General features: G+C 46.6%; 1 protein-coding gene across 5 annotated transcripts in view; it reads right to left on the minus strand.

Moving 5' to 3' along the window:
• Positions 1–321: 321 nt before the first annotated feature.
• NRG2 (neuregulin 2) overlaps positions 322–21,491 on the minus strand; it is a 171,689-nt gene continuing 150,519 nt past the window's right edge. For 3 of the 5 annotated variants that reach the window (XM_074839009.1, XM_074839007.1, XM_074839012.1), the window contains 6 exons: positions 13,589–13,612; positions 9,152–9,254; positions 8,141–8,264; positions 6,755–6,882; positions 3,883–4,107; positions 322–2,796 (listed from right to left, as the gene is read on the minus strand). In XM_074839009.1, the coding sequence (XP_074695110.1) occupies positions 2,139–2,796; positions 3,883–4,107; positions 6,755–6,882; positions 8,141–8,264; positions 9,152–9,254; positions 13,589–13,612 (1,262 nt within the window). In that variant the 3' untranslated portion in view covers positions 322–2,138. The remainder of the gene's footprint in view (positions 2,797–3,882; positions 4,108–6,754; positions 6,883–8,140; positions 8,265–9,151; positions 9,255–13,588; positions 13,613–21,491) is intronic. The other 2 variants (XM_074839010.1, XM_074839008.1) reach the window with 1 other exon arrangement.

A 21,491-nucleotide genomic window follows, 5' to 3' on the forward strand; every position in this document is an offset into this window, starting at 1 on the left:
GACAGGACAAGTGGCAATAAGCACAAATTAGAAAACAGGAAATTCAGTCTGAACAGAAGACCTTTTTTGCTTTGAGGGTGACCAAGCACTGCAGACATTGCCCAGAGAAGTTGTGGTGTTGCCATCCCTGGGGATATTCAAAACCTGACTGGGCACAGTCCTGGGCAACTGGCTCTGGGTGAGCTGGCTGAGCAGAGGAGTTGGACCAGTTGACCTCCAGAAGTCTATTCCAACCTCAACCTGTCTGTGATTCCATGTATGGTACCTGTCACAGCTCCCCATCTGACCCTAGATTGCCTGAGATTAAAGGACCCACAACTTGTTCTTTCTTATTTTATTTATAATATAAAAAATGTTCAAGTGTTAAACAGTCGAGAGTTCTGACATTCAGACAATCCAGAGCAAACTTTGACAATCATCTTATGACAAATTAGCAGAGTTTTCTATCTGACCCCATCATGGGTGAGGAATAGAGGGTTTAGTTACTTTATTGCTAAAAGTTAAATGAAATACACTGTCAATTGTTGTATTATCTTCTCAGTCACAGCTTCACCATGCATCCAATCTACAGTATCTGAAATGCAAAGGACATGCAGAAGTAAAAATATAAAAAGAAAAAAGTCAGGCTACAATGTAAACAGGTTTGCTGCAGAGAACTGAGGAGAGAGGGGCACTTCCACGGGGGATGCTCTGCTGCCTGGACACGCAGGACTGTCTCTTTGCGCCACAGAGCTGATGGCCAGAGCCGCTCCGAGTTTGGAAACACGACGTCCATCATCAATGGCAAGACGTGACGGTAACAACTGTCTTTACAACATATGGCACAGCAGTACAGAAGAATCCGCTCGCTGGGTTGCCCCATGCAGGGCCCTTCCCGGCCAACGCAGGGGCGACAAGCGGGGCCAGAAGTGCTCGTTCAGACTCCCACCAAACCCTGAGGCAGCATGGCTGGCAGCCACCTGGCACGGCATCCAGGGCAAGGCACAGCCATGCTGCACGGCGGGCCTGCCCTCTGGGCGTCCTCCCGGCACTGCCAGAGCCACGGCCAAGCATGGCACAGAGGACGCCACAGCCCCGGCAGCCCTACAGCATCACGGCACGAGACACCGTGGCCAATGCCGCGCTGCGGCTACGCCGCTCGGTCAAGGGGACGCCGCGGCCAGCACGGCACCAGTATGGCAATGGAGCCACGGGACACCGCAGCTGAATGGAGACCGCCCTGTTGGGACCACCATGCAGGGCCGTCTGCCTGCCAGGGCTGGCTTCAGTGAACTGGATTCAACCATACCTAACGGGGTATTATTTCACCACATTCCTACGGGTGTCTGCCTTGCTTGACTACAAACCTGTGACAACCCAACTTCAGACCCACAGGTGAAATGGCCAAAGGTTGAGAGCTATATTGTAAGGGCTGCTGCTGCTGCGCAATTTCATTTTCTCTTCCTACCTGTGTGGCAAAAGAAACATTATTTCTGCATTTCAGTACCGTGCTGTTGGGTTTCTTTTTCTCCTGATTTAAGTACAAGTATTTTACAGGGCAAGACAGATCCCCATGAGACATGATAATGGAAATGCTCCCACTCATGTCCTTGATGTGTGTTTAAATGATACCTTAAAGAATAAGACCATTAATAGCAGGGTACGGGGCAAAGTGGCGAGGCTGTTTTCTTCCAACAGAAGAGCGCCCTTGTGACAGGTTGTCTCCCAAACAAAAATCTATGATCTTAAAAATGCTACTGAAACAGAATCCTCGGCATGAATCCCAGCACTAGCATACAGCAAAAGGCACCACGATAGTTTTGTTTTCTATTTTTAAGTAGTCAAAAATTGGCCCACTTTTTTTAAACTTTATTGTTTGTTTTCTTTTCTTCTTCTTTTTTTTTTTTTTTTACTTCTTTTTTCTCGGAAGCTGTAAATCAAGACATTACATATAAATAGAGATTCCCTATAAAAAAGTCATTGTCGTTAGCTATTATAAGACAACTTTGCTAAAATGAAAATAAAACATTTTATTTGTTATATTTTTTCCCTCTTTTATATAAAATAAAAATATTTATTTTTGTTTTGTTTTGTCTCGTCTCCCTCCTCAGCCTCCTCCATGCGGGTTACGTCTGTGGGCGCGCGAGTCTGAGAGGCGCCTAGAGAGGATCCGGGTCCGGTTTGGGCGTCGTGTGCGCCAGGCTGCTGGGCCCGCTCTCCCCGTGAGCGCTGTGTCTGCTGCAGGAGTAGTGAGTCCGGCTGTCGCCCGGCCGGTGGAGCGGGGGCGACTCTGTGTGCGCCGCCTCATTGTTCTGAGTGCTTAGGAACGGGGTGCTCTCGGCCACCAGCTCCTCGTCAGACTCGCTGTAAGAGGCGCTGCTCAAGGAGAAGGAGTCCCGGACGGCTCTGGCTCTGTGAGGGATGTGCCCATTCAGTTTGGATTTTTTCCACCGCCTGTTGCTGCTGGCTGTTTTCTTTGGCTGCTCTAGCGCTGTGACGTACTCCTGCGTCGTCTCGTACTCGTCGTCCTCCGTGATGCGGAAGGGGCTGGAGGGCAGGCTCCCCATGCTGTCATTTAGGTAGGTCTTCCTTTGGTAGTAGCTGTCGTACCTCTGCGTGTCCTGGAAGGGGAGCTGGTACCGCCGTAGGAGGGGCTGCTGTTCCTCCACGCGGAAGCTGATGGGGGCCGCCGGCGGCAGGGATACGGCATGCGCTGAGTTGGGGGAGGTGATCTCGAAGGTGGGCACCTGCGTGGCCATCGAGTAGTGGAAGTCAACGGGCGACAGGCGTGCTGGTGTGGTCAGGGCTGACACGTACCTGAAAAAAGCAACACCTCTGTTTAGACACTGAACAACCCCCAAAACCTCCAGATGTGTCCTCTGCTGAATACCTGGTGCAGGGACCCATGAGGCCTCCAGTGCACCTGGTCCTGGAGCTTGGCATCTCCTGGGGAACCAGGCAGAGGGACCTTGCACCACTGTGCTGAGGGAGCATGAGCTGCTGGCTTCGGTGGGTGCTTGGGCACCATGCACTGTGCACCCCAGGACCGCCTCTCCTGAGGGTCTCAGTGGGCAATTCCCACCCTGCATCACTGCAAACCTTGCAGCATCTCCCAGCAGGCTGAGTCAAGACTTGCCAATTGGTGTCTCCGCTCCTTTCAGCTGCCCAGGCTCCCTGGCTCATCCGGTGCCTTTTTACCCATGTGTCTTGTGAAGTATGAGACGTCTGTACAAGCTGGGTCAGCCTGCCTGAATGGACCGGGGACAGGAATGAAAGAGCAGGAGATGCTGCCCCATGGACACATCCCACCGCCTTGAAGGGTAACTGCCTGAAAGTGGCCAACCAGGGTCGCCCACGGCTACCCACAAAGGGCTGAAGCAAGGGTGGAGATGAGCTTCTGTGCCATGAGGAACCAGACCTGGCTGCCTCTCACTGGCTGATGTGTTTCAGCTCCACAGTTGTGTTCTCCAGAAGGCTGGGTCACACAGAGCCTTCTCCCAAGGCTGTGCCCACATACAGCACCCCTTGCCACCCAGGACAATGCTGAGGATGAAGATCTTTTCCCCATATATTTGAGGGCCATCCCACCAAGCTGCACGGGGTGTGCTTTCAGGCAGTTTTTCTTTGCCAGTTGCTGACTGCAGCCAGGTATTTTCTGCTCCTCTCATCCCCGTGCTCCAAACCTACATTGCCACCAGGTGAGCAGGTGCAGTCCTTGCTGCTGCTCCTACCAGAGTGGCCTCCTGGAGTAGTGGCTTCCTCTGGTAGGACCAGAGTCAGAGTTTCTCCAGTGCTACCACCGGACTGCTGCTCTAGGGCTGGGCAGAGGCATGTTAGTGTATGGCACAGAGGGCATGGCTCGCCTCTGCTGTGCCAGGGCAGCACCACGCAGTGGGGTCTGACCTCTCGCTGTGTGGTGAGTCCCGCAGAGAATCCACTGAGTCACGATACTGCGTCATGGGCCTCCGCGAGTCCTCGATGCAGAAGGCGGCCCCGCGGCGAGCCCGTGCCTCCACGCACGCAGGGCTGTTGCATTTACTGGTTCCCACCGAGGACAGCATTATCCCAGACTGGGAATCTGAAGTCAGACTCTCTGTCCGCTCCAAGCTCCAGGTGTGGCTTTCATGTCTGTGGACCAAACCCCATATGGACAGTGAGCAAGGAATTCCCACTGACGTCTTCTCCAAAGAGCTGTATGCAGGCACAGCTCACAATCTGCTCTGCACTGGAGTCCCCTTTCTCTCTCTCACTAGGATACATCTGGCCAGGGATGCCCAACTTTCCAACTCTGCCTTTGATTTGACTTTCTTTGCTACTTCCTAGAGATATGATCAGAGGGTAAAGAAAGGCAAACCAGTGCATAACAGGTATTTATCACACCACCTCCTGACATCCAGGGACAGGATGGGACAGCCTCTGGAAGGAGGCCAGGGAAATTCTGCTTTGTGCTTGCAAAGTGTTCTGGGAGTGGAACAAAGCACTGGCCATGCCAAGGCAAGTCCACATAGGATCTTCAAATGTGTCATCTGCATGTCCAACTGACAGCCCCTTCAGAAATGCTACCAGAAAGGAACCAGAAAAAAACACTCAAAATTACTTTGCCATCAGCAGAGAAAAGCATACCAAAGGTACATCTAGATGCTCAGTTTCCACTGTTTTACAAAAGATTTTGGCAGCAAAACACTTTCAGGGTGCTAGACAAAAGCTATGTCTATACCTTGCTGAGCACTTGGACCTCCGCCTGCCCTAGTCTTGGTGCAAAGAAGACATCCCACAAGGACTTACCAGGGACACAGGGGGCCATGCACACAGCAGGGCTCCACCTGCACCACGGCCACCAGGCTGGCCCCTCTCCATGGCAGAAGTATGGGATCCATTAGAGCAACAGCTCTGAACTCCCAAACTGCACCAGATGGATCTGTGCCAGCAGAGGATTTTGGTTGGGGGTTTGCAGAGGAGAGCAGGCCTCGTTAAGACTTCCCAAGAACTTCTTAATTGTTGGTGGCTCCAGGCACATGCTTGGCTGCAACCACTCATTTATAATTTCAAACGGTGTCCTCATTAGAGGTACTGATCAAGTAAAATGGAGCCTGATTATGCCAGTAGTTTGCCTCTGGCATGACTTCAAGAAACACCTGCTTGCTGCACTTGACTCCGGAAGATTAGGTGGCAGGTAGCCAGGACCAGAGGCTATGCAAGGTAGGTGCCTCCCCACAGCTCTCGTGTGTTAATGCTGCCCTCCAGACACACCTTTTCGTCTTCAGGAGGTGCCCAGAGATGGCTCTGCAGTCCCAGGACTTTGAAGTGAGCATGGAAGGCCAGCAAGGTGCAGCTCTGCAGGCACAGGAGCCTCTGTGCACCTGGCCCAAGCTTGCACACACCTAGCCAGGGTTGGCCTGCAGCATACAAATTCAAAAAAAACTGGAAAACACCGTGTGCCTCACCAGGGGTAGGATTTTCCCAGACAAATGCAGTCATTCCCAGCAAGCCGTTCTTGGCTCCCTGTCTACTTGTTCAAGGTCTAGCCAGAGAAGTCTGGGGAGGAATTCACCTGGAAACCTAAGTTCAATATCGCAAGTTGATCTGATGCATTGTACACTAAGAGTACTAGCTCATCCCTGATGCATGCCCGAACCCTGAAGAAACCTGCCAGGAGCCATCTTTGAGCTTTAACTGAAAGGATGATCTTCAAGGCTTTTTCCAACCTAGACAATTCTGTGATTCATTGCTCCCTGGATGAATGCAGACATCAGGCTAATGAAGGACATCTTTTGCTTTATGAAATCAATGCAATGTGATCTATATGTCATCAGCAGGCTGTAGATATGGCCCCCTTGTACCCTGTACCTTTTCAAAGGCAAGTGCTCTCCTAGAGAAACACTGTCACTGAAAGAAGCACAAGAGAAGGAACCTGAAAATCCAAACCCAAAACAGCACAGGACTTTCTCTAGAGCATTTAAAGGACTTTTCCGGATGTCATAAAAATAGGGAAGCTCCATCAGCAATTTAAATGCACTCAAAACCCATGAGAACTTCAGCTTCTGAGCTATGTTGCTCTTCCCCTGATGGCTATTTTGAAATGTAAAAAAAAATGATGCCTCATCCTGTGTAGCAAGAATTATTGGTACTTTCCTGCTAGCCCCAGTGTTCCTGAGAGCTTCAGAAAGATTTCCAGTGAAAGAGGTGCCACCACCTCAGAGGCTGAGATTCTACCATAAGTTTCTGGACTGAGATAAATTGCACAGGAGTGTTTTTTCTGGTGAAAAACTATGACTCCCAAGTCAGACCCTAACTTTGAGGAACTGGCCAAAACATTTTGTGATATTTTGTGTACTTTGCCTTCCACAAAGCAAATACATTCTAAATACATCAAGCATGAAACAAATAACCTGTGTGTGCTTAATGAATTATTACAGGTGTCCAGTGTGGTTACAAACACAACTTGCAAAACCTTTCTTAGATGCATCCTCCTGTTTGTGTCTGTGCAAAGCATGAAAGCACAACTTCATTTCCTCCTAGTTTCCAGCTATGTCAGTACTGCACGTTCCTGCTGGCACCTCGCTGCAGGTCAAGGATCACACCTTTCCACACCTCTCACTAACTAGCTGTGCCCACAAAGAGCCGCAGTGTTAGCATGGCCTGTATCCCAGTGTAGTGCCAACATCAAGTAAAAACAGAAAGGGAGATGAAAGGAAAAACTTTCACTGGCTTTGAATCTCATAGCATCCTAAGGAAAACAGCAGGAGAAAGTTCAGGGGAAAATGGTATACATCACCTCTGGCTGGACGTTGGAGTGGCTGTGGAGCAGTGATGAGATGGGGAGCAGGAGTGACTTCCCGAAAAGGTTGTCTCTGTTTCCCTTCGGATCACATGCTCAGTGGCAGAAACATTCTTAGAAATATACTGCAAAATATGAAGAATAACACAGATCAGCCATCAGCTTGCCAACACTGCCACAGCCAAATTCAGCTGACTTGGTTATTTCTGCTGAAATCAGATGCGGACTGAGTGAACTCGGCAGCTCTGCACCCAACGGAAAGAAACAAGGAGGCTGGAAGCTCTTCTCTGCTCCCGCACTTTGAACACTGGAAAAGGGCCATGGCACGGGGACTGCAGAAGGGTATGAAGAGCCAAGGAGTTCCCCAGAGGATGGTGGTACCATGTGTAGCTACTGAGCAGAAAAACATCTCTGCTCACATGAGGTTATACACCCAACACAAGCACAAAGACGACCACATGAGATCTGCCAGAGATTGGAGTCCTGCAGAAACACCAGGTGTAATCCAAATATTTATGATGAGATACTCATCTAACAAGGGACACTAAGGTCTCAGGGGGATTCAGTATGTTCGGGCCAGAGGGCTGTGGTTCTTAGAAATTCCCTTTTCCTCTTCCTTCATGGCCGGGATTCACCCTAGCTGAATTTTAACATCAAAAGGGTGACCCAGCAGAGCTTGTAACTGGCTTATTGTACTCATTTCCATCAGTACTTCTTTTTTGTTTGGCTCTGCCTCCCCCTCCCTTTTTCTGACCCCTTTCAATGTCTTGGTCCAGCAAGGCACTTAAGCATGTTGATAGTCCATCCTATTGAGTTCATGGAGTTTGCTGGGAATCTCATGTGACTGAACTCACGAGACTGGCTGAACTGCCCTCCTGGATCTCATCCTAAATTCTTAGATCATTCTCACTGGTGTGACACTGACACTCCACCAGGACGTCCCACCTTGCCCAGGATGCAACTCTTGGCACAGGCAGGTGGGTTAAAGTGGTGCTGACCAGTTCACCATGACATGCTTCAGCACGGTGTGGTCACTGCGGTGACTCTGGGCACTGCTGTGCTGACCGCATTTGCCATGCTGCGAAGTGGGGCTTGACAGGGTAGCTTAATAAACTGGAAACATCTCTCTTAGAGGACAATGGATTCTTCAAAACAAGCCTGTGCCCTAGTCTCACCCTGTGCTTCAAAATAAAATCTATTTCCCTTCAGATGCTGGTTCTGGAAATGTTTCTATGCAGAATCTCATCTTTTTGTTCAAGTTTGTTAGTGTTTTGCTCCTCACGCACAAGCACACAGATGTGCAAGCATACACATCCATGTCAAATCCTCAGCGGAAAATAGGCACTCAGTAACATGCAGGGAGATGGAGACAAAAGGTCTTACATCGGCCATTTGGATTTCCTCAGGATCCAAACGTGGATGACTTGGCCCGTTCGCAAGGCTCCTGTTCTGATGGGCAGGGCACATGTTCTGCCGTAAGTGATTATGCATTTGTTTTCTTTGTTTCCTTTAAAACAGAAAGGAAAAAAATCTATTAGGAAGACTTATCTCATGGGGCTCTTTGGCCCTAGAGACACCTGGGGGATGCAGATGATAGAGAAGACATGTCTCGGACACACTTGATGTTTCAATGGTGTTTGTGGAAACCTGCAAACAGGAAGAAGCAAGGCATTCAACATTTGCCACCTTCTGCTGCTTTTTCAAAACAAGGTGAACATTTCACATCACAGGTAATTTGGGAAGCTGGGTCCAGTGTCCCCTTTTGCAAGACAAGGCCCAGCACAATGCAGTGGAGCCAGAGTCACCATGGTGCTGGGGGCAGAGGAGAAAAGCGGGGAGAAGGAAAGGAGGAAGCAGGTCCTGTCTTGGTTCTGGTGGCAAGGCACTTGACCTGTCCTGCATTAAGCACAAAGTGGCAAAGCCTGCACATGCCCCTGGAAGGGCATCCACTCCACAAGACATCCCCTGTCCTAGGGCACCCTGAACTGAGGTGAGGTACAGGGGTGCTGTCCAGGCAGGGAAGGCTGCCCCAAGCCTCTTGTTCCATCAAGATTGCTCTGAAAGTCCCTGAAATGTACCTAGCTGTGTCCACAGTGTGCTTCTGCTGTCAGGAGATGAGCTGCTGGCTTAGGGGCCAGCTTTTTCCAGTAACACAGCATCACCTGGCTGGGCGAAATGATGCTGAATCAGCAGATAAGCAAACGGTTCCAGGAAAACATCCTGCTCAGGCACAGCATGGTAGATGGCTTCACTGGCCTCCTTCATGAGACCTTCCTGGGAATACCACAGCACAACATCTCTTCGAAACAGCATTTGGGTGAAGAGCATGGAAGCATGAGCAGTACCACTCAGTAACCTCTGGCCAGTTGTTGTCTGCTAACCACCCATACTCACTTGGTTTTACAGTAAGCTACCACACAGACGATGCCCACCACAAGCAAGGCAACACAGATTCCCGTGATGGTTAAAACTCTCTTCTGGTAGAGCTCTTCTGCTTCTGCAAATGGAGAGAAACAAAGCAGTTACAAATGGGCTCCAGCACCGGGGATGCGTCTGGCTGCACAGGAACCAGCACTGTGTGTGTGTAAGATGGAAAACAGGGCTGGGTCAGACCTCCTACCAATCCACTGCCTGTCTCTAATAGCTGCCCCAAACCTGAGACCAGCTGGCCCAACCTTACTCACCCCTCAGGAGATCTTCACTCCTTTTGTTTCTCTGCACCTTTGCCCTCTCTTGCTCAGTAGCTCACCCCTTCTGCACTCAAACATGTTTCTTGTTTTCTCTTCTTTTCCCGCAGCATAACTCGGTGACTAATCTCAAAAAGCCCCACAACTCTCCTCTCCCTTCCAGCAGATCCCCCCTTCTCGGTAATTTAGTAGCCTACCAAGGAATTCCCCAAGCATCCCCCACTCACCCAGTACACGTATGCCTTGTGATGCTCTCATCACAGGCTCTCTGTTCTGACGGACTCAGAATGCCTTTTCCTTGCAGCGGCTGCATGCCCTGGAGCTCAGCAGTGTGCTAGAAACCACCGAGCAACAGGCCCCAAAGCATGTAGGTGCTGAAAGGGACATCCTAAAACAGTCAAAAGGCAGAATGAGGATGGAATTGTGATAGTGCATTAGACAAAGAAAAGGGAGTGGAGTAAATACAGTAACCAATTACAGTTATGGATTTTTAATGAAACCCTAGGAAGCAATTAATTCCATTGCACCAGGTAACGCAGATGCACACACAAAATTCAAGCAGCACGCTGCTGCTTCTCTCAGATATCGCCATTTGTCATGGACCACCTTTCAAACCAGAAAAATCAGTCACTTGCATGAAAACCCAGACCATGCTGGACGTGAGGTAATGCATTCACATTAATCAAAGCTCCAAGGAAATGCTAGCATATTGCTTGCAGCGTAACTCAACTACACCTAGGCAGCAATAGCACGGCAATGACACCTCTTCCTCTGTGGCTACACCAGAGCAGATGCTCTGGTGACATCCAGCAATCTCCACTGACCTTTGGTTCTCCAGCTGGATGACTGAGAGAGACTCAGTGTTCAGCTGCCATGAGCATTTTTAGTTCAGCATCTGCAAACGATGTCCTCATGCCCCCATACTATGTGTTGATGAGGTTATTGGGGTTTGTGCCTTCTTTAATATTAACGGAAATATTTTTTCATATAGATTAGGCAATAAAACTCATGCCATGGTTGCTGTGCTCAGCATGGTTCCCCATGCCACACTAAACACCTTGAATGGAATATATGATATACCCAGTGCTACCAAAGAACAAAATACAAAATGAGAAGAGAAACCGCTCTGGTCCCAGAAACTCCTGGGACTTTAGGAAAAAAGCAAGGGGGAAGCAATGAAACATTCCAGATAACTCAATATTCAACTCAATTTCAGCTTGCCATTTTAGGAAGGAAAAGGCATTTTTGGAAGAAAAAAAAAGGTGCTAGGAAAAATGTTTATCTCTTTCTAACTCTCAAAATGGGAATGAAGAAAGACTTGCTAAACTAGGGCTGAGAATGACAGCCCTGGCATGAAGATGCAAAACATAATCAGCAGAGCTTGCTTCACGACTGTGCTGCAAAGCTACACTTTAAAGGAATACGTTTCCATCCGTCTTGTTTGCGCACTGGCCTTTGGCTTCATGAGGTGCTCCGGGTGCCGGTGGAGTTGCCAGGAAGGCAATGTCTCACCATTCACTAGACAGGTGAGCAACTGAGACTCTCCCAGACTCCATCTCCACAGTGCTGTGGACCGGGAATGACAGGTCATGGGTCTCACTTGGGCTGAAATTTCCTGTGCTGCAGCAGCTTCACAGTCGGCTGCACCTCCTCAGAGCCAGAGCCTGTACAGCCTGTGACCTGCTCATAGAGGGGTGTTCGGGTGCTGGCTGACCTTACACTCCTAGTGTTTTACTACAAGGAACCAAGTGGAGATGGCATGGGGAAAGAACTCACTCTGGGGTGAAACACGTCCTTCAGTGGTGTGTGTTCCTTGCACAGATGCCCCATTCCAGGCATCAGCAACCATGGCAGACAAGTTTTCTTGCTCTTGCACACCTCTGGGACCTAAATTCAGCTGTACAGCTTTTTCCTTCAGACCCGAGTTTCAGAGATTTTATCAGAATCAGGAAAACCAGCCAGGATCATGTCCTGGTTACGGATGGCACTGGGCAAGAATTTTGCCACCACCCAGGAAAAACTACTTTTACCAAAAAAAAGGCTGGGCAGGTGGTCAGTTTTCACCATGGACCCAGCCAATTTTTTTGAAGATACTTCACCAGCTATGTTTGTGGCTACAAAGACTTTTTTTCCTTTGAATCATGGAGGAGGGAGAAAGAGCAAAGCCATAAAAACTATGGCTTTTTTTTTTTTTTTTTTTTTTTTTTTTACTTATTACCTACATGTCAGAATTTCTCCTAAGGCTCAAATCACAGCTTCTGTTGTGGTGATCATGTCAGTATGGGACCCTGACTCTGGCATGTCTGCCTGTTCTGAACCTTCACCTGAATTGCATGAGGAATGTTTCAGTTCATCAGAAATGCAGATTTAGCCTCTCTGTCTTGAGCTGACAGCTCTGCTATGTGAAGCAGTGAAGTGTGAGGCTGCGCATCACTGCTGCAAAACTAAAAACTAAATGACCTGCTGACAGTAATTTAGCTTGGCTCCTAACATCTCATTAAAGTTGATGCTTGATAACACAGTGTCTTCATGTTGCACAAAACCATCTCAACAGTGACAGAAAGAAAAGAAGAGAATGCACACTACAGTTTTGCATTTGAGAAGGTAAGATCCTGGAGCAGGACTTGTCCATTTGTGTCTCTATGCTCTACAAACACCAGGTCTTCATCAGCAGCATCGTCACTCTACAGCAGCAAACACTATGAACAAACCATGTGGTGCCACATAATGCCGACAGAATCACAGTCCAGCCATGGGTGTCACAGCAACGCATGAAAGTGAAAGACGAATGACAGAGAAGAGACGACTGCAGACTGGAAACGGGATGTGTGCGGTTCTGTGATGACATTAAGAATGGATGAGGAAAAGGACAAAAGGTCAACAAAAAAGGGATGTCAAAAATCCTCAATTTTAAAGTTTATTTAAGTGTATTAGCATTAGCAGCACCACTTTCTCTGAAACACCTGACCACAAAGTGCACACAGTTTCTGCAGCAGGGAAGAACTGCTTGGGGATACACACCAATCCCAGTGGATCAGGCATGCAAAAACCGGAGAAGACAAGTTTCTCCAGCTTCACTTAGTGCACGTCCCTCTACCTCAGGGACCAGAGAAGACATTTTAGGATCCAGAAGTGAAAGATTGGTGTTCCCATACCTCTAGCAAATGGAATTGAAGCATCTTCCTGTGAAGATCTGCTCTGGCTGGCACTGCTGCGTCAATGTTTTTAAGTGATAAAGATCAATCTCTCTGCTCTCATCTGGCCAAGCCCTCCCTGCAGTTGGCCTGTAAATTCAAGGGAAACCTAGCCTCAAGGATCTAATTTCCCAGGTGCTTATCCAAGAGATACTTGATATGTTTCTAAAAACAGACTGAGGAGAATGGAAGAAAAATAATAAGATTATGAGCAACTGGGCAGGAGCAGGTAATTGCCCAAAGGGGATATTTTTAAAAGCATTTAAGTTACTGTAGTGTTTTCCCAAACTTCAGCTTGCCACCATGATGCTCACCGTTACACCCTCTACTCTCATGGAAGACTACTGACTTCCCTGGGCTCACTGTTTTCTTAGACTAACTTATCTCATGCCACCTTTCTTGGAACAATTTCCTCCCAGTCAACAACTGAAATATGCTGCTAACCTTTGGGAGGAGGAATGGCAAAGCTCGCTCTGACCCTTCGTAGGAGCCAGTGGAGGTTAGTGCGTCTAGGATGGCGATTTCTACAAAAGCCCTGATCTTCCTAAAACTTGCCTTCCTGTTCCCAGAATGCCTGCCCGTTCCCAAGTGGTGCCTGCTGGCAACCTTTTGGATGGACACAAACTCCAGCTTTTCAGTTAAATACACAAAAGCATGTTAAATGAGGAGACGTATGGCAATTGTAACATCCCAGTCACGCCACACACACCAGGCTGCTGTTTGAAACAAAGAAAAAAGTGCTGCTAAAAATACACATGCATTTTTATAGGTTTACATTTAAATTTTGTGTTTTGTTTTGTTTTGTTTTGTTTTTTTCAATCCAAATATCTATCTTGGTGCCAGAGAAGAGAACAGAACAGCTGATTTTTTAATCATCCCATTAAAGCCATAAATATAATGTGGGCAGCTCTTAATGGCTTCTGATTAATAAATGAATGGTTGTTCCATACCCTTTAATTCAAATCCAAGATGCTCTGCCAATGCAGAAAGAAGACAAGGAAGAGAAAGAGAAAAAGAAAAACAGGTCTGTCAGAGATCTCTAATATACAAACACACACACTGTGCAGTTACAGCAGGTTAGCTTTTCTGTAGGCTCAGCAGCAGTTACACAGAAGACAGTGTATGCTTCAGAGCATTTCAAATTCCCACCAGAGCTTATACCTTATGTAAAGAAAGACCCAAACAAATTGCAGTGGAAGTTAATTATGAATTCTTTTAGTTAATTATGAATTCTTTTGAGATGAGCCATGTTTGTTAGTACCTGATGTGGAATTCACAGTTTAGGCAGGAAAAAAAAAAAAAATGAAAAGAAAAAAGAAAAAAAAGGTACACTTGTTCTGAAACAACTCCTGACAGGTCAAAACACATAGCGACTGCATGAACCTGGTAAAAACCTTTCATTCACTTTCTACAGGCAAAATATGCCCCGCGTGGTTTCACACGCCCCTCTCTGCCTGGGGGCCGGTGCACCAAAGAAGAGCACTGGGCAGACAGATGTGCGGGCACTTGCACGGGGCCCTGAGGCCTGCCAGCACAATTCTTCTGCCCGCGACCTCAAGTCTGGTCTCGGATGCACAGCGTCATCTGGCAGCGTTGCCTGTAAATCGCCTGACGGCACGGCAGTTGTGCGAGCACAGCTCTGGGCAGCACAGATCTGCAGCTGAACCACCGCTGCTGCAAGTGATGAGTCGCCCAGGCAAGGCAACGGATCCCTTGCAGATCTAAAAGTGCAAATTGCACGGAAAGTTTCCCTCAAGTCTGTGATCTTCCAAATTTCACTCCTGCTGTGGTTCTGCATTGTTTTAGAAACAACAATCATTCTGAAAAAAGCACAAATTGGAGCATCTGCTTTCAGATTCGTATTCATTACAAGTAAGATCGCAGTTCATCTTGCAGAGATAGTGCTAAGCAGTTTACCTAATGAATCAACAGCACAGTTATCCAAAACAGCTATCCTGAATTTTAGTAATTTTCCTGGTACAGGCCTCACCTAAAGATAGGTTTTCGTACATAAACATTGAAGTTCTCCATACTTACCATTATACAAAAAAGTGAGCTCTGCTGTTCCCAATCACCATACACACAAGATTATTTGCAGCTTGAAGATGTCGAGATTTATTTACTATATTGTTCATAGGAATTGCTTTTTGCTGCACAGAAATATTGGCTTTCTTTTGCAATGCTGCTCAAAATTTAGGTGGGGGGAAATTAGCACTAATCATCATGGAACATGTAAACACGTTTTCTAAAGCAGGTTCTTCTCTTCAAATCAATGCTGATGTTTGGGGGGTTGAGAGAGCAGGAGTTGGGTGGGATTGGGTTTTTTTTTAAATTTTGTATAAATTAAAGGCCACAAAACCTGGCTGCCCTCTGCTTCACATCTCACATTTGTGCGAAAGGAATGGCAAACTCCACCATCCGTTTCACAGTCGTTTTGTACAGGTTGCAGTGACACGGACACAATGTTGTGGGCAGCAGAGAACTGGACAGAATACATTCATCTTAAACCTCTTGGTCATCACATCTAGCCTTGACCTTTTCCTAAGGCGTGCTACCATTACACACCCCGTTTCACCTGACACTATGACAAATGCGTGTAGAGATACGCTAAAATTCATCTATATATCTACGCTATTGATCCATTTGATAGCTTCATACTGCCTATACTGCCACATTTCCTCCCTGTTCCAGGATTTGCTGCAACATCTACATCTACAAATGGGTGCAATTCAAAGCATTTTCATGGTTTTTTGCAAGCTCAGAAATGCCTGTGCAAACAGAGCTGGTGGGCAGGACCTGAGGAACTTTACCCTTCCCACTGTCCCTCTCAGATCACAACTGCAGTTTCTTTTGGCTCCCCAGCCCCATGGAGCAGACACAGCCAGCTAGCTCACTGGATCTTGGCTACAGGTTCCCTGAGCAGGAGAGAAACCATGCAGCAGCTGGAATGCATGTGCCTGCCTGTGCCTACACACCCACTGGTAGCTTTGCAGATAGAGGAAGTGTTACCCCAGCCTATGCTCCTGCATCTGATGTCCATGGCTACTCAACACTTCTCTATCATCATTTCAGGCTACAGACATTGCTTCTCTATCACCCATAACTGACACATCGAGTAGAGAGCCACTCTCCGCTTCCCCTGCATATTATTTTTCTCACATCATCAACCTTCTCTCTGAACTGAACTGCACACATCCTCCCTTGGTCATGGCAAGGAGCTAGGGCTGAGCACCCTGAACTGCTGTGAAACTCTCCAGAAGTGGGGGCATGTTTTTTGGAAAACCTTGTTCCAAATGTGCTTTCTGAACCTTTCTGAAGATGTTGGACTTTTAAGATAGAACCCATTCTTCCTAATGTACTCATCAATGTTAAGGAAACAATATCTAGTGGCCTCTTTAATGCATAACTTTGCAGTATTTACATTGCTTCTTGTACTTAAAGGCTAAAAGCTAGGCTCTGCTGTGCTGATCCCAAAGGAGACTGGACCAGTAGTTTGGAAATGTTCAAATACCTAACTACTGTATGTGTGACAGAAGGCTGTCCAACAGAGAAAGGCAGCGAGCATGGGAGAGTTGAAGAAGGGAAAAAGGGAAAATGTATGAAAGAGATTACAAAAATGTTTCATTTTCACACTCCTCATCTCAGGTGTAGCACACCTGCATGGGCTTCAGGTTGGATCCCATCACCCAGACTGGTACCACTCAGCTGTTCAAAGTAGGGCGTGCTGAATAGTCAAGGGATGCATGGACCTTACACTCAAGGCCCCCAGATGTTGGCATTCAGCTGAAGGGGACTGAAAGAAACTATTTAGTTAGATTTAGGTGCTACCAGTAGGGTGGGTAGTCTGTGGGCCCACTGTCTCAAATTTTGGGGTGGATTTTTTTCTTATCATTGGACAGAAGGCAAAGTCCTACACTTACTTGATCCACGGTGACTTTGTGACTGTGTTTTTCTCTATAATGTATTTTACCTGTTTTAAAATATGAACAGACAAAAACATTTAATCTAAAATATCCTTATAGAAGTAACACCTCAAGACAAGATGGGTCTCACTGAACTGTACATTTGCAGGATGCTTAAGAAGGAAAAAAGCCTTAGCAAACAGCTGTGAAAACTGGGCCTATGCTCATGTGGACTTCAGGTTGCCCAAGAACATAGTTAAGATGTTTGCTTACTGCATGCATTATTCTCCCCAAACACACTTGGGTCCCCCAGAGGGCTATCTGAGCATGCTCCAAGGCACAAAACTAAGTGGAGAATTAACATCTGAGGACCAGCAAGACTGAGTATTAATAATAAATTGTACTGACAAGAGTAATACTTGCTGCACCATGGTCCAGGCTTCCCCCAGGGAGCAATGCAAGACAGTCCTGTGATGCTGGGGACAGAGGACACTGTGCTCGTGTTAAGGGCTGGGCAATACGTGGGATCTCCAAGCACAGAAAGTCTGAAAACCTTCCATAAACTGCACAGCCATTTAGCTTGTCCAGTACTGTGTCAATAAAAATAACTTGGTAGGCCTCAAGAGTCCAGATACTTAAAAATAGAGTATTAGCAAGCTGCTGTGGATTAGCATGCAATTAACTTTAGGAGATCCCAAAGGGTAACCTGTACTGCTGTCCAGGGGAGAGGAATAACCCTGTTATGATAAACCACAGACACCCTGTAATTACCCAGCCACACCACAGCATACTCATCACCCTGTAATTAAGTGGTCAGCAGTTATCGTGTCACTGAAAGGAACCTGCAGAATGTTTGTGCAGTTTAAAATGCTGCTAAATATTGATTTAGGCTTCAGATGAGGAAGAGGTGGAGGAGGAAACAGAAAGGTAGATAAAAAAAAGAAGTATTCTTCTGCTTATCATTTTCATACCACGATTAACAGGTAGGAAACTACTGCTGAATAAGTGAATTTGAAGTGAAGTGAACAGAGAAGCTGAAATTCAGATCTAGACTTTCCCAGAAGAGCTTGCAGTGGTACATTTATTCCTCTGTCCATGGGGACACATCACCTCAGTGTGAGGAGCAAGCATCCAAAACCCACCTGTCAGAAGGGTCACTTTTACATGTGAGGGATGACCAGCACTCCTCCAGCTGCAACCTGGTGACTTCAGATTGAAGGGGACCATCCCTCAGAAAAATAAGAAGCCTCTCACCTGATAAACCTACACTGCTCTGCTTCCACAACAGTTCAGTTGGCAGCGTTGAAGCCAGGTTGTGTGCCACTGTGGGAGCACGCGATTCCGTTTCCAGCCCAGAGACCCTGATATAGACACTGCAAGTAGAAACAGTTTATGCTTTTCTGGCTGGAAAGGCTCTATGAAAGCAACTTCCTTGGAAAGAATGATGGGAAGTCCAGGACATCTGATCTACAGGAAATATGCTATGATAGGGCAGGAATCATGCTGCTGAGATCATTACACAGATCACACCCAGTGACGTTGAGGTGGATGCTCAAGAACAGATGGTTGTTCTCATCTTGGAAATATCCATGCTCATCATCTGTTGTTGGAAGGAATCCGTAATGCCGATGCAAGGGAAATGTCCTGCCACACAGCAAATCTATCAGGAGCCAGCTCCATCACACTATACTTTTGATGGCTACAGGGAGTCCTGGGAGATATATCAAGCTGGGAACTCAGGATGCACTTTCATATCAGCGTCCACTGCAAGCAGAATTGACCAGATAGTCTGCCACTGCAAGACTGATTTCTCAGCTCAAGCTCTTCTCTTCCATGTTTCCAGGGATCTGATGCCTGAACAAAGATTCTTAAGGGAGCCCAGTTGAAGAGAAAGCCTGCTCTCCCAATGGATAGCAGAAAATGCTGCTTTGTGCTTCCAAAGCAAACCAGTAGGAAGACTCCAACTAAAAATGAAAATTCGGTTTGTAAAGAAACCAAGAATGAAATATGGGGTAAAAATGGAGAATATGCTAGATTACATCGTATGTGAATGTCAGCTCTATTCCAGGATGTTTACAGGCAGGCTACAGACTTCAACTTTAATTAGGTCATAAAGTACAAAATGAAAACATTTCACTAAACAAGGAGATGGATGGTATGACATTTGTCCTCCAGATCAGTGACAATTATTTTGGGACATGAATAAATAGCAAAGTTAAGATGAAATTTCAGATTCCACAGACAAAATACAAGCATAAACATAAAAATTCATCCCAAATTTCTAAATTGTTCCATAAATCACAAGTGGAAAGAATCCAAATGTGCAGGCTTAGGCAAGGTATAAATGTTCCTGCCCACTATGTTTAACTTTCAGTATCTTGGCCCCATGAAGAGTGAAATAGCTGCCAGTGTAATTTACACAACTTTTACAACCAGCCAGCCTGGCAATTTTTTGGTAAACTTCCAGCAGGGTTTTACAAAGACCTGAAAAGTTCCTTGTAGAAGAGAGAAGATAGAGCTAGATCTTGAACTGATGTAGAGCAGGCAGCTATGAAATACAGGTGCCAGCTGTGTTGATTCTGGACGTGCTTCTGCCTTATGGAAGGAGCTGCCAGCCATAGTTGTGCCTATGAAGTTGGACCCAGCAGACAGCTGTCAATTGGGTGAGTCTCCAGTACCCGCTAGAAGCTCTCATATTAGGAAGACTTCTTGACTCTTCTGTGATATTGCTGAACTCTTCACCCACGTGTGCCAGCAGAAGTGAAGAGCTGACTGCAAAGGAAAATGGTTCTGGGTATTCATGCAATGGATTCATCCAGGCTGCGGATCAACAGTTTGATGTATTAAACTTCTGTTCTCAGTAGTGCATGGACAGCCAGCCAAAAAGACAGCTGTGATCTGTGACTCTGCAGCTACCTGTACCAGGGCTCCAGGAGAGACATCTGACAGCTAAACCTGTGAGTTTGTACTCAACAGCCTCCGCACCTCTGGGGGATGAGGCATCTCATCCTGATGGTAGCATGGGAGTTCAGTTAGCCAAATACACATCCTTGGGTGCCAAACCCTCTGCAGTGACTAGGAAGGGGGCCTGGGGTATGAATTTGGAATCAAACCTCTAACACAGATATCTAAAACCCCACTGAAAAAATAATGAAGGTCTGGCTGCACTATTGCTGCAAAGAGGGGGTGGGGAGAACAAGGGTCAGAAGATGAGTTCATGATGTGAACTCAGATTGACAGTATGGCTGGTTACTCCTTGCCTGCACATTCCATCCATTCCTTATGGCCAGGGTCAGGAAGGATTCCTGATTTAGGTCACATTTTAGAGTTAGGATCTCCTAGCCCTCTGGTTTCATTGGAGTTACATCATAACTGCAAGATCTAACTCCTGAAACTAGCAGACAATATGACTTTACCATCATATGTACAATGCAGTATATATATTAATTATATCTGCAACTATAATCGTGTGGAGGCATAGAACTATGAAGACCTTGATGTGACAAACATTTTAGTAAGATGATTTAATGACTCCTCACCCATGGAAGTAATTCTCTGTATTCTCATCTACCAGGGCATTCCTCTGTTTTATATTGTGATTGCAGACAACCACTGTCCCCTCTGTTCAATGCCAATAATTCCCCTTCAGTCTAAATTAAAACTGCTTTAAATGTTTCTTTAACGGCCCTCAGTAATATTGTACAGCCTCTGTGAGGCTTTCCTCTTACAGGTTAGTTAAAGCCTAGACAATGTGATCTTCTGACCTTGATCCATCAGCCAATTCCTTATGCATGGACGGAGGAGCCTGCACAGGGACCAGCTGAGATCATTGAAATTTCATACAGACAAAAGGGATCTAACCAGGCTTAAGTCAGCACATCTTAAGTCAGGACAGCTTTTTCTTCTCTGATATGTGCCTTTCAACTATTTTAATCTCAGTGAACGTGCAGTTGTTTGCTCTGACATCTCTCCTTCCATCCTTCTGGTAGGTTTTCTGTTCTGATGAATGTGGGAAAGCCATCTGTCATACTTCCTAAAACTGACCTATGATAAACAGGGTAAAGCTTTTAAGTTTCCCTGTGAGACCCTGCCCATACTTACTGAATGTGGGATTACTATGTGTCAGTGTCTCAAAGGCCCTCATCTGTGTTGCTGTTGCTTAGCAGGTTGTTGTCCATCTGCTGACTGATGGTAGCCAACTGCCTACACATCCCTAGCCACTGCTGCCCAGAGTAAACGTGCTGCCTTAGATCTCCTTAGGGTATGAGCCTTGCTAGAAAACAGCCCATCAGGGTGGCTTAGACTAATGCAGACTTAGCATAAAGGCAGGCTTAGAGACCCCATACAGTCAGGTACAACAGCTCTGCTCAAAGAAACACCGTGCTAGGCCAGAGCAATGTTGTCTGCACTACGTATCCATTTTCTCAGATAAGGAACAGTCTTGGCATGCTTTGTTTTTTTTCCAGTATTTCAAGACATTTCCCATTACATTTGCATTACAATGCAAGCAAAATAAAATGTAAACTCCATATAAGCAGACAGGAACCAACCGCTGAGATACTTGCTTGAATTCTGCTGTTGCAAATTCCTACCAAAAGCAAATGCTATTCATCCAAATAAGGGCCGAGCTAGGACAGACTGAGACGTCTCTGAGCTAGTCCAATAATACAATTCCTAGTGAGTTCCTCTGTACCAATCTGTTAGAAAATAGCAACAGTGTGAGTGCAACATAAGAAAAAAACCTCCATCTTTAACATTTCCTCTTCATTTTCAAGTAGTAGGGTATATACCCAGCACGTCTGGCAGTAGGCACTTGGTCATTGAGTTGTCACAGCAACACAGAGAAACATCACGTGGGAGAAAATCTATCTAAATTCATGTGATTTTCATCAACATAATTGCAGTTGTCTAGCAGGTATTTCAGAGAAGAACAAACCTCCAGAGCTACCTG

This window comes from Strix aluco, chromosome 13 (genome assembly GCF_031877795.1).
Source record: "Strix aluco isolate bStrAlu1 chromosome 13, bStrAlu1.hap1, whole genome shotgun sequence".
Lineage (NCBI taxonomy): Eukaryota > Metazoa > Chordata > Aves > Strigiformes > Strigidae > Strix > Strix aluco.